The 14274-nt window shown below is 33.5% G+C and overlaps 1 protein-coding gene across 3 annotated transcripts; it reads left to right on the plus strand.

The window, feature by feature from the left end:
* The first annotated feature begins 6725 nt into the window (after window positions 1–6725).
* On the plus strand, window positions 6726–12578 carry LOC126725736 (MLO-like protein 13). 3 transcript variants are annotated; one of them, XM_050430606.1, is made up of 14 exons: window positions 6726–6907; window positions 8162–8219; window positions 8543–8760; window positions 9716–9832; window positions 10007–10064; window positions 10174–10271; window positions 10758–10832; window positions 10921–11009; window positions 11099–11148; window positions 11236–11276; window positions 11390–11656; window positions 11757–11824; window positions 11932–11992; window positions 12109–12578. In XM_050430606.1, exons 1-14 carry the CDS (start codon window positions 6788–6790, stop codon window positions 12244–12246), a joined length of 1458 nt encoding a protein of 485 aa, XP_050286563.1. In that variant the 5' UTR covers window positions 6726–6787; the 3' UTR covers window positions 12247–12578. The 3 variants fall into 3 exon arrangements, with proteins under 3 accessions (XP_050286563.1, XP_050286562.1, XP_050286564.1); XM_050430605.1 differs by having other exon boundaries at window positions 6727–6907; window positions 10165–10271; XM_050430607.1 differs by lacking the exon at window positions 8162–8219 and having other exon boundaries at window positions 6776–6907; window positions 10165–10271.
* Window positions 12579–14274: the final 1696 nt, after the last annotated feature.

Genomic DNA, 14274 nt, shown 5'->3' on the forward strand with positions numbered 1-14274 from the left:
GGCTATCTTATAGCCTTACAGAGCAACACTTGAAAAACAAGAAAAATAACAGCCCACGTTTTAGAGCTCCTAATAACGTGGTAAGACTAATTCAAATGAACAACTAACCCTTAACAATAGGGATTTATTGACAGATTGGCAACAGCCCACCAACAGCCCACTAAAGCAACCTAACGTCTAGCATAACAAAACATAACAGGCGGGGCTAGGCCTACTCAGCATTTTTCTAGAAGCTGATAGGCTTTTCCATTTTCAATTTTGTGTGTAGCTGTTTGGAGGTCTTCCAAGACATGGATTTCTTCATATCAGATATCTTTGAAATGGACTGGATGTCTAGTTTCTACAAGTTCTGGCCTTGTTCAATTTGGGGCAATGTTCATGAAGATATTTTACTCGAAAAGAAGGTGATGTAGTGTAGGAAATTGTGAAGCACTTATCTTGGGAATGCAATATCTCCCAATCCAAAGGCGATATTACTGAGCCGTTTTTTATTGGAATAGATAACTCATCATAATTCAAGAAATTTTCAGCCTTTGGCACTAATTGTGGATGAATTTGTACAATTTATTAAGTGAAGACTCCCTAAAAAATAATTTTTGACTGGAAATTTAATGTATTGTGCATTTCATTCCAATATTTGAGAACTTTCTTTATGGACATACTAGCCTCTATTTTTGGTTAAATAAGATGTCGTTGGAAATGTTATGATGTTTATTTTCTAAATATTCTTGCTTTTTTGTCCAAATCCCACATTGAAGGCCTTGAAATAATAATGGAAAAACCACGTTTTAGTATAAAATTCCCACTTTAAATTTAATGTTTTTGTAAATCATTTTTTATTTAAGTGGGGGGTTTTTGGCCATCAAAGCTTGTAAAATCTAAGCTCATCATGTAAATTTTCCAATCACTTCTCACTTAGACCAATTGGTGGTCGTTTGATTATTTTTTAATCAAAATTAAATTATAATAACACGTTGCAAAAACAGTTATGGCTTTTGATGTTTTTGCAATTCTCATCTATTTCAACTTTGATAGGGCCCTTGAACTTTCATTTTAAAGAGAAATTCATAATCTTTAAGATGGGCACAAATTTATCACAATCGGATAGTCAGATATTTTGTGAAACACTAACTAACCTTGAAAGTTCAATAACGTGTACAAAAACACTTTTGAACGTTTAGACCCCCAAAAACCAACTTAACCAACACAAGCAATATGTTAAACAACAAGTGTGCGGAAACTTAACATATGCTATAATATGAAATAGGTTAAATACTATCTAAGCCATAACAGAATAAAATCCACAGCAGATAAAATAAAGGCAGAGATAGAGAGGAAGGAAGATGCAAACACAGAGATAACACCAGATGTGTTATCGAAGAGGAAACCGAAGACCTCGGCGAAAAACCTCTCCGCCGCCCTCCAAGCGGTAATCAATCCACTAGAAAATACAGTTGGGATACAAGGACAGCAATAGACCCTCCAAGCCTAATCTACCCAATGCACCTAAGCCCTCCAAGCTTCTTGCTCCAACGAGGTTGCGCCGAACCTTTTTCTTTTCTAGCTTTCCGGATTCCGCTACTACATCGTAGCATCAACCAATGAAGATTGGCTCCTTCCTAACTGCTTCCCAGAACTCCAAACGTCTGTCTCACAGAGATGATAATGGTGAGAACCAGGTTTGGTATAATGCCTCTCAAGGATTTGACAATGGAGAGGAAGAGAGTGAGGGAATTTGATGAGACTCTAAGGTAGAGATTGTGGGTGAAACAATCTGGTTTTTCTTTAGGGTTTCTCTCTCAAAATTCTCTCTGGAAGCTCTCTTTCAATCGTGGGTTAAAAGGGTATTTATACTGGAGTGAAGAGGAATGCGAAACGTCAGGTTTTTCCAAAACAGGGGTGGCTCGCGGCTTGACCTCGCGGCTTGACCAAGTCACGAGATCCAGTCGCGAGTTAACCGTATGGCCAGTTGTCCTGTTTTGTCCTGTAGTGCTCCAGCTAGCATGACTGTTCATCTTCCAGCATGCTTGGCACGTGTGCATCTTCTGGCGGGTTGAAGCCGCGAGTCCACCCGTGAGTCCCAGCCGCGACACTCTGTTTTCTTGCGCACTCTTGAGCAAACTTCACTCTATCTCACTCACTACCCTTACAACAATCCCACCTAAATACAGGGTTACTAAATGCTGAATTACAAGCAAATTTGGCACGGAATAAAGCCAATTAGATGGTTGAATAAATTCAACCTTACAAACCTGATTTAGGGTTTATCAAAGTGGGTCAAACCTAGCCAAAAATGGCAATTTTAGGATTTTAAACTCTTGGATTATCAAAATGATTTTTCCAACATCCATTTTTTCATGTAACTATTTTTTTCATGTTTAAAAATGTAGTTTTTGGCTTTTTTAGGCTTAAATTGGTATTTTGGCATGCAAATTGAGGCCAGACAAAATACAGTATCAATAATGCTATGACAAGAAGTAGAACTAATTTTCTTGTTGATTTTGTTTCCTTTGATTTGCCCCATAATTTTATTTTGAACTAGATTAAGCTTGATACCTTGGGTACTACTCATTGTAGGCACTACCATAGCAGTTCCATAACTCTTTAGTTTCTTTTAATTTATTCCAGTTAACCAAAAATAAATGGTCAGATGAAAAAATGGATTGATGATTGATGAGACCATAAAAATCATTAAGGTCTTCCATCTTAATGGACAACCATTACATCGTTAGTGGACTATCAAGGAAAGATGAGCAACCACTCAACCCATTCAATAACAACCATCAAAGGTCTTAAACTCTCATCAAAACAAAGAATGTTACAATTAGGGTAATAATCTCCCTAATTTATGTCTAACAGCTACCTAAGTTATCTATAAAAGGGACAATCTGCCTTACTTACTAAGGTACGTCAAAAACTACTACAAAACTACTGTCTATGTATGAAAGATATGGGCTGATACTGGCTCAAGTATCGGAGGCTCTCCCACCGGCAACAACCCGGTGGTCTCTTAGATAAACTTTCTTTATCTTGCAGATCTTATAGGATAGTTAAAAGCTCTGAATTGGACGAGTAACCCAACTGGAGATTTTTGGTATCGTCAGTTTGGCGCCGTCTATGGGAAAAAAAAGAAGTCATTATTCTCTTCTTGTGACAAAGGGTCACTTAGTTCATTCAAAAGATACGAACACCATGATACCATGGTCAGTCTTAGTCAAATAGATATGAACACCATGATACCAATAATCTTCACCATATGAGTTTTTTCATTCTCATAAAATCAATGTTATCAAAGTTGTATGTGTCGTGTGTCATTGGAAAGCTCACACAACAAGCTTTAGTTTAAATAGGGATGGCAATTTTTGTTCATAGTTTAGGTTCATGTCATGTCGAGCCATGAGTATTCGGTTATATGGATTGACTCAAACCCGATTTGTTTAGTAAATATGTCAAGAATCCTCAACCTTAACATGACATGTTTATTAAATAAGTCGATCTAGCACAACACGTTTAACTTGTTTAATTAACAAGTCATGCAAATGTCAATAATAGTACATACTTGATCTGAATAATTTGTTATCAATTTTCATATATCTAAAATTAAAATACAATTACAACCATAAATATAGTAATAAACATACAATTACAAACATAAATTGAGCAAGAATAACAACAAAAAGCTAATATATCTATAAGTTAAACGGGTCAAACAGGTTCGCATGTTGAACATGAACACGACCAATTTATTAAACGAGTTAACCGTGTCGACTTGAATATGACCCAAACCCGTTTAGCCTCAATCCATAACCTATTTATAAACATATTAGTAGTATCGGGTTCACAAGTCGTGTCAAATTTTGCCACCCTTAGTTTAAAAGAGTCACTGGTATTAAAAAATCATAAAAATGAATCCAAACTCACAAATTTTAGAAAACCTTGAAATGGGTGCTTTGCCACATTCTCGTGCTCACTACTCATAACCAAGGTTGTCAAATCCGAACCGGATCAAACAGTCCAACCCCGTTACTGGTGACCCAACTTGATTATTTAGAGAGTGAAAACGAGTCTTGAAATAAATAGTGAAAAATGCATGCATCAGGTATAGAACCAACGACCTCCCACCCACTAACTACTGAACTAGTTGGCTTCCTTGTGTCATACTTGAAATTTATATTTTATTTACTTTAATTGTACAAGATTAATAGCTTTGCATTTAATTTTATCACTATTTACTTAATAGTATTTTCTAAATTTATTTTTGTTCGAGAATTATGCTTTTATATCAATAAATATGAATATAAAATTTGTAAATTTATGTTAAAAATGATTTTATTTTAAATTAAAATGCTTTTTATTTGAAAGTTTAATAAACACAACTTTTAAAGCTTTTTTATATTTATTATTTTCTATTCACTTTATAAAAATAATGAAAATTCGTTTGAAAGTTGTTTTAATTTCTTTATTTTTTTTAAGGGTAAATTTCCATATTTTTACACATTTAATATATTTATTTGTATTTTAAATAATATTAAATTAATTTTGACATCATAATGGTTCGACCTCAGTTGAACCTTGATCTGATCTTAAAAACCTTAAACCTTTATCTTTTCCAGTTCTTTGAACAGTCTGGGTCTAAAAACCATATGCTCATAACTCCCTAAAATTGAGAAAATTTGAGCAAAACCAGAGATCAGAATTGGCATTAGAAGCTTTCAACCACGTCTCATTTGCAAATATTTGAGGTTGAGAATAAAATAAGTTCGACAACTTGGAAATATTAAAAGGTTTTAGAATGGAAAACCAAGTTGGTCGCTTGGGACGTAACGCTAGCTCATGAACGATTGCTTCTCAAGTGGCCAAGGAATTGAAGTTTCCGCCGGTACACCATGCTGCACCAATTACAAAACTCTCTTCGATTTCCAATGCAAAAATATATAAGATGAAATGCTGCCAAATTTTTACCCCGAAAATGATATATACGTTTTATGAAAGTTGCTGTACGTATTGGTGAGTATAAACATAAGGGACACATGAGAAAATATGTGTATTTGCCACATTTTTTACCGACTAAATTCACCAAACATATGCTGCCTAATGATGATGACGCAAATAGAAATATTCCCCTTTTAAGAGTCAAAAGTGAAAACAATTTAAAAAGTGCTCAAAATTATCCTGAACTTGATACTAGAAAATGACAATTCTCCATTCTTTTGTTCATGTCTCATAAAATATAGGGAGTTTTAGTTTAGACTATAATTAAATTTATTTTAAACTAGACATCCAAGGCTTTAATATGAGTAGAAAATTAATCAAAGTGTGGCTAGGAATTGATTAATATGATTTTTGCAACCGGAGAAGTTACGAGATTTAAATATTTAACCCTGAAATTGGCTCGAGGCCATTTCTAATGAATTTGGTCAACCCAAAGCTTATAGAATGCTTTGGAGGATGATGTCAGCCATCCAGATTTTAAAAAAAAAAAAATAATAATAATAAGAATATTGTAATAACTTTATTAAGAAGATAAAAATGAGACATTATGAGCCAAAACAGACTCAATTATGAATGAATTTTCCTCTATTCAAGTTATATGAGAATTAATATTTTTTGGCATATTGAGGCAAAACATGAACCATCCATAATTAGTTATAACAGAATTTTTTTTTCTTTTTTTTTTTTTGAGTAAAAGTTATAACAGAATTCGTTTCAAGATTATTATTTATATTTTATTATGCATCGGTCCGCTACAGTAATTACTTGCCTCATATCTCTCTTTCTCTCCCTCCCTATATATATATATATATCACTCTCTCTTTTCAGTTTTTACATTTTGATACAAACATATTTTCTCACACATTAGACTTGAATGAATTGGATGGGTGATATTTTTTTTTTTTTTTTGGACGGGTAATATAAATTTGCTCCATTAGGTACATAAGCAAAGAAAGTAACAAAAGAGGATAAGAGGACTAATAGTGTTATATATATATATATATATATATATAATAAAAATTCTACTCAAGTTTAATCTAAGTATATATTTATGAAGTTTTCTCTAGAGAATTGAACCCTTTTCCATATCCTCCTCTCACTCTATAAGAATTTTGTACTTGTAAATTATCCATCACATCAAAGTATGCATTAGGGCCTTTTATTTTTTATGTTTGGGGTTCCGCATTATAGGTATTTTTGGATTCTGGGTTTGTGTTATGCGGCCCAAGGTTTGGGCTCTTTTATTATAAGTTTTCGTATTTGGGTTTCACATTGCGTACTAGTTTTGGGGTGTGAGGTTTTGGGCTTAAAGTTTGAGATTTTACATTACAAGTTTTCGTGTTCCGGGTTTGGAATTTGTGGTTTTTGATTTTGCATTACAAAGTTTTCGTGTTTGGGCTTTGGGTTTGAACTTTGGAGGTTTGGGTATGGACTCTTTCATCACAAGTTTTTGTATTTATGATTAGGGATTTGTGTTTTTCAATATAATAGATTGTTTGGTCTTTGTTTATAAAAATATAATTATAAACTTAAAAGCAAAAGTGGTGGTCCTATAGATTGTTTTGTTGTTTGGCAAATGGTTTGGCAAACGGTTTTCCTTTCCGACATGGTAGATTCTGTGCGTTACGTAGAGTGGTCACCAATATACTAACTTCCACTTGTTGAATATATATATTCTGCTCCATTTTAGCTTCTACATATTCTATTCTTTGCTTCCCAACATCAACATGAGCAACCATCTTTCTTATGCTTTAAGTTCAACACTATCATATGTTGTCCACTGTGTTAGCAAGACATGGCATTGGAACACACAGACTCCCTAGTGTATACGCCCACCTGGGTAGTTGCCACCGTCTGCTTCATTATTGTTCTCATATCTTTATGCGTGGAGCGCACTCTGCATCGACTTGGAAAGGTATGAATAAAAATCTCTTGAATCACCCTCTACAATCTTCATTCTTACAGTGCTCATGGTTATGGAGTAACTATATATGTATCTTAGATACATGATCAATTTTGATAATCCAATTGAATTTCGAACCAAAATTTTATTTGGTTGTTATGCATTTGTCAAATCTATGAATGGGTTTATTAATTTCTCAATTGAGAGTTTAGTCAAGAACTGGAATATATCATTAAGAGCTGAAGCACCAACTAAACAAATTTTTTTTTTCATTATTTTAAAAAATATCTATCTAGTAAAATTTTTCTTTTCATTTTTCAAGAAAAAAAAATCACTGACAAAAAAAAAAAAAAAAAAGGCTATCTAGTAAATTTGTCATGGATCTTAAACTATTGAAGGGGTTATACTTATCAATGCTCAATTTAATTAAAATGCTTTTCATCCCTATATTATTGTAAAAAGTCAATTTGTCATCCGTAAATTATTAAAAAAAAAAATTTCCTCAAAGTGTGTGTTTGGTTCCAAATTAAAAAGTCAACTTATTTTACTATTGAGCTTATTTTTGTTACTATTCATGGACTCTACTGCATTTTTTGCTACTATTCATGAGTTCCACTGTACTATTTGAGTTAATTTTTACCTTTATTTACAGTACTTTTAACAAAAAAAATTTCAATTTCAGTAAAATAAATGGATCTCAAATAGACCCTAAATAGTTAAGAAAAAAAAATTGTTAAAGTTTAGAAACAAAGTGTGAAATTCATGAAAACTTCAAGGATAAAAAGAATATTTTGAATCCCCAACCCCGCGAAAACCTCTCTACACAGTACACACAATCCTTTGTTTTTGAGAACCCTTAACTACTAATATAAAACATAGACCTTTATTCTGATATCCTTTTCAAATTGTATAATACAAAACCCGTAGCTTTTCGTGAATGCTAAAGAAGAGGAACAATTTCAATTCAATCCTAAATGAATATTGAGGAATAAGATGGAAGAAAATAAATAAATAAATAACGGAGAGAGCACATCATAACCACGCATACAGGTGTAGAAGACCATAGCATAGGCTGGTCAAAATTCTAGGGGGAAAAAAGAAAAAAGAAAAATATATAGTGAGATTTTGTGTGTTTGATTAGCAAACAACGAAAGTTACTAAGTATGTTTGATGAGCATCTTTCCTCTGATTACGGAAAACAAAATTTCTTCTTAATTTTGTAAAGCAGTTTTCTGTTTGATGTACATGTGTTGCTTTTCATTTCAGCTCTTGATACGTAAAAGACAAGATGAACTATTTGCAGCATTACAAAAATTAAAGGAAGGTGCTCTCTCTCTCTCTCTCTCATAGACTTAACATTTTACCATGCATATTCAACATAACATGACTATTTTTTATTTTATTCTAATATTATTTGCTAATCCTGAATGAATACAAATCTTGTTTTAATTTTTGTGTTTTACTTTATGTTTCATCAACAACAACTTGTCATGTCTTTTTTTTTTCTTCTATTTTAAACTTTAGAGTATTTTATAAGGAAAAAAAAAATGTGAAAAGTTGTGATTAATGGGACATTAAGTAGAACACAAAATAAGACACAAGATTATGTTCAACCCTAATCAATGTACTTCTGACGTTTGTTTACAGAACTGATGCTTTTAGGGTTCATTTCCCTTCTACTAACAGTCTTCCAAGGCTTGATAAGTCGCATATGCATACCAACTCATCTTTCAAATTTCATGCTTCCATGTAAGAAGAGTAACATTGTTCACCCCAATGGTACCGAGCATTACTCTAATCCAGCTGCAAACAATTCACAACGACTTTTGTTTGAAGATACTAATTCAGGGCATTGCCTACATGAGGTATATGATAGTCCGATTTCAAGTATTTTTTTTATACATAATTTTTCATCACTTCTTAACTGCTTGTAATTAAAGTCCAGGAGATATAAGGGGTCATGAAGTAGAGGTCACTAGAAGTTTTATATATATAATTCCTTAGTTGGGAAGAGAACGAATTTAAAACATAAATATCTTTGTTAAAAATACTAAGAAGTTTCAATTGAGTTATAAGGTCCTTGGCATACTATATACTTGTACATATGTAATTGAATCATTTCTTAATTGAATCATGTAAATTTAACAGTCCTATCATAGTGTGAATAATTATTCTATATCAGCAGTAACATAGGAGTTTCTTCTCTATGTAGGTAGCAATAACTAGGGTATTGCCAAAGTACAAGTAAATACTGGTACGTATAATACAACTACAACTGTGGTTAAAGTAACAATTAATTTGCTATCAATAAAATTGAAGTAGTAAAAATATTGAAGTTTCCTTTATTTTCGGTGGATTCAAGAGTTTTTCCTTCTAAATTCAAAAAATTCTTTTATGGACTTAAGAGTTTGCATCTAACTAGAACAAGATCTAACGCTACTACGTTTTTCCATCTATGGCGGTGGCGCAACCAGACATTGAAGCAGTAGGCCTGGATTTAATATATTTGTAACACACTTATAATACATGCATATAAGAATGAGAAAGAACATTAAGAATATTCAACACATACACTACGTAGCCATACAATGGAGATATGGAAAATTTTGGACTAGTCCATGTAATCATTAGAAAATACAGAAACAATTTATGGATAGGTTGCTTAATAACAATAGGAATGAGAGAATGATGATTATAGATAGAAAAAGGACTGGATTCTTCCACTAAAGAAACATTTGTACATATATGCTATCTAATAGACCAGCTTATATTCAATTGATTTATAGTTATATCACTGTTGGTTCTCTCTCTCTTGACCAGGGAAAAGCTCCATTGTTACCATTGGAAGCATTACACCAACTACACATTTTCATCTTTGTATTGGCAGTTGTTCATGTAATCTTCTGTGTCACTATAATGACTCTTGGAGCAGCCAGGGTAATGCATTGATGATCCTAACCTCCAATTTCATTGCATTATATGTTTTAATTTCGTGGCTTTTGTTCATGATGTAACTAGTTTGAAGTCTGCATTGTTTGTGGAAATCGGACAAATACCTAACTATATCTCTAGTCTTTCATAATTTCTGAAGTTTTTCTTCTAAATACGTAGATACGCCAATGGAAGTCCTGGGAGGATTCTGTTAGGAATGAAATTAAATCAAAGAAGGGTAATGTAAATCGGAATTTTCAAAAAATTTCTAAATGATCTTTGTAAATATTTTGGTTTGTTTTGGAATATTGTATGCATGAATTTAATAATTTGTGCAGGTCTAACAGGTGGCAACGACGCTTATGTTCATAATACTGATCACCAAGATTTCTTGAATGAACGTGGAGCTGGATATTGGAGAAAGGCAGCAGTTGTTAGTTGGATGGTAAGATTGAAACCTATTCATGGAATAATGAAATTCACAAATTATCAATCTTGAGTAATCTGTACGTGTTTGTCCTTTCCTTTCATTAATTGGATGAACTCAAAGATAGCTAGTCTCTCGTACTAAGAAGCATAGATATATACTCTAAAATTCTTGATGTCCATGCCATCGGACACCACACTAGTGAGAAACTCTTGCATGCGTGACCATAATGAGTTTAGAAGATAATCTGTTTTATTTTAAAAAATTCCTCCGACTTTATAAATGTTTAAAGCATTTTAATAGTTGTCATTTATTTTTACACCTAAAAATAAACATAAATTTTTCCTTTTAAATATAATACATCTAAAGATGTATATGAATTAATTAATTCTCATATCTCTACCATGCATGTGGTGTCCAGCTATTTTACACCTGAAATAGAAGGGTAAAGTTAACCTTAATTATCTCAAATGTGGTGACATTCAGTTATATTTTTATTGGTAGATGTCATTATTCAAACAATTTTATGCCTCTGTCACCAAGTCAGAATACAAAGCAATGCGACAAGGATTCATCAAGGTTAAGTTTTCATCATTTCTACATACCAAATTATGCGTGTCTATATAGTTTGTTTCATCCGCTAATTACTTTTGTTTTCTCCCTGCAGAAACACTACCCTGATGATCCTGAATATAATTTTCACCATCATGTGATGCAGACACTTGCAGTTGATTTCAAAAAAGTTATCGGTGTAAGGTAACACTTGAAGATACAGCTTAAATCTAATTATTGAACAATCTTCCAGGATGGAAAGTGAATTTTTACATAAACACTGTCAACTGCAGCTGGTACCTGTGGCTGTTTGTTGTGGTTTTTTTGCTGCTGAATGTGGCAGGTAATTTCCTTATATCATAATTGATACGCCTCATTTCCCAATTGCAATTTCACGTTTTACTTGTGTCTAAGTTAAACATGAAAGCAGGATGGAACACGTATTTTTGGTTGTCCTTTTTGCCATTGATTGTAAGTGGTTTAGGTTGATTTCCGTTGGAAATTTATTAAATTTTTATTGATACTAAATTATATTATGGACTGACATTTAATTAGACTCATGTTTTACTTGTTTGGGGTGATAGCTGCTACTTCTTGTGGGTGCTAAGTTACAGCACATCATCACCCGTTTGGCTCAGGAGGTAGTAGTAGAGAGGAACATACATGATCATGAAGCACAACTACAGGTGACAGAGACGAAGAGAGACAATCATGAAGTGCATGAAGCAGCACCACCAGTGAAGCCTTCAGATGATTACTTTTGGTTTAGTAGCCCTGCTCTTGTTCTCATCTTAATTCACTTCATTTTGTTTCAGAATTCATTTGAGATTGGGTTCTTCTTCTGGATCTTGGTGAGTAAACATATATCGGCCAGTTACCTAATAGTATACGTGCACAAGAAATTCCAGAGGCATATGATCTAATACAATCGTAAAATTTACTCACCTGCAGTTCACATATGGATTCCATTCATGCATCATGGACAAATTAGGCTTCATCATCCCAAGACTTATTGTGGGGTAAAACTCTGGAGATAAGGGAGAATGTGGAACATATTTTCTTTTGCTAGCCCATGTTTTTGTGTGTCCCATCGTTAACATGCTAAGGTAATAGTTTCTTTATGCAGGTTGATTGTTCAAGTGCTATGCAGCTATAGTACTTTGCCTTTGTATGCTATTGTGACCCAGGTTAGATATACACACACATGCTTTATTTTTGTAATAATATAGAAGCTTCACCTGACATATGAAATCCTCATTCTTTTCTATTTACTTGTTTTAAAATATTTTCTCACCGCATGAAGATGGGTAGCACGATCAAATTTAAAGAACCATTTAAGAGCAGTGAAGAAAGTACAAGAGGCCCGATTGAAGCAAGTCAAATTCAAATGCAAAGTATGGCTAAAGAATCACCCCAAAGTGCTCAAAATTCAGAATTTTAGACTAGTGTGATTGAAGAACCTAGACATCAATAACCGAGCTTCCTTCTGTAGCTAGCCTAACCTCCTTTTCCATTATCTTAAGTTTCTTCTTAGATATACCATCTACAATTTGATTTTGGACATATAGCACATATATAGTCACTCTCATGTTGTTCTAGGGAAAGGATAAAATAATACAATGATTGTGAAATGGGCTTACAAGCCATGAAATAGCTTGCCTATATATACTTAGAAAAAATGTACATCACGTCTCTTTTTCTTAAGGATGTATTTACAACAAATTTTCAAATTCAAATTATACAATTAAGTGTGGCTACACAATTGACTCCTTATATTAATCCCCACATAATGATCGTTGACTAGGATCTACATGATTTTTTATGTTTGCATTAGTTCCATGATCCTTGTTATGACCCTATAATTACTACTTATCACTCTGCAAGCTCATGGTTCCTGAGTTTGGTCATGCCTCATGAGCCATGTGCTCGGATTTGAAAATCTTGAATTGTGCGCCTGTGTAGCTCTTGGTGAACACACTGGCAATTTGGTCCACACTGTTAAGATAGCAAGCCATTCTTTATTCAAGGACAACTTTCTTACAAACAACATGCTAATTGCTTCATGTGTTCATGCAAAATGGGGATTGAACAAAGAAGAATTGAGCTAAATTTATCATACCAGATAAGTGGGGGTTGAAGTAGGAAAATGTATAACTCCTTCCATTTCTTGTCGGGCATTCTTCCATTTCTTCTTGAGTTCTTGTACATCTTTATTTTTCAAACTATCAAGTAACTCCTCCGCCATATCGGCCCCTTGAAGGGGAGGGATAGGTTGTCAAGGGAACCATAACGACAGAGAATACTCGCCTAGTGAGGGAGGGAGAGCTCCTATGAGAGGAGAAGGATTCTCCAAGTTTTACAAGTAATTTAATGTTTAAAGCATGAAGAATTTATGTTGATTGACATGATGCTTTATATATATATATATATATATATATATTTTATAACGACAAGGCATGATGGTTTGATAAACCATTAACAAAATTTGAAATAATTATTTTGGACTTGAATGTATTTTAATTTTGGAGATAGCCACATAAAATAAACGTATTTTTCTTATTACATATTTTTAGAAAGCCACATAAAAGTGATAGATAATACACTTAGACTTGTCTTTATAAAATTAAGGATATTTTAGCTGTCAACTATAAATGTTTTTCAAAATATTTTTTTGGAACATAATCAAACACTAAAAAATAAGAAAAATGCTACGTCTCTTTCTACAACACTCACAACAAATCACTGGTAGTAAGTTGTTATTGGTTCTAATTTAAATTCACAGCTTAAATTACTTTTTTGTCCATCTGTAATAGCAAATAATAACCTGTTACATAAGTTATGGAGTTACGCATTTTTTAAATCATTAATTTCCATCATTCTAATGGTTAAAATAACATTAATGCCATATGTAAGGACTCAATTTGTAACGATCCCAAACTGATATTGAGTTCGAACGTTAAAGGTCCAAACAATAAATTTGTAGAGAGTGGGCTGAAAGGCTAGGCCTTGATCACCGGACAGTGGTTAGTCATGGTGGACGCACAGAGGTGAACTAAGTTTGTCCATGGACCTGCTCATTGAGCTTAATGTTCTTATTATTCCTTTCACTTTTTTTGGTTACCATCCTCTTTTTGGCGCATAAACCCTTACATTATATAGCCCTTCTCAGTTGATCCTGACCTTCCATCTGTTGATTAGGCAGGTAACTACTCGAGTGTCTGTCCCATCAACCGCCTCCCCCTACCTTCTATTAGTTGCAATAACTGAAACCACACTGTTCAGGGGTCTTTTCCCATCAATGTGGCTGGGACGTTTGTTGGCACATTCAATGCGGAGGTGACGTCTTTTCCTTGAACCACTCCCACACTGTACCCCCGTGCGAGTCCCATTTTACTCGTCTTTTCTTCTGGGAGCGCTTTGGAGGCTGCCTTTGATGATGTGTCATTCTTCCCTTTTAGGCCTTGGGATG

The sequence above is a fragment of the Quercus robur genome, chromosome 5 (genome assembly GCF_932294415.1).
Source record: "Quercus robur chromosome 5, dhQueRobu3.1, whole genome shotgun sequence".
NCBI lineage: Eukaryota > Viridiplantae > Streptophyta > Magnoliopsida > Fagales > Fagaceae > Quercus > Quercus robur.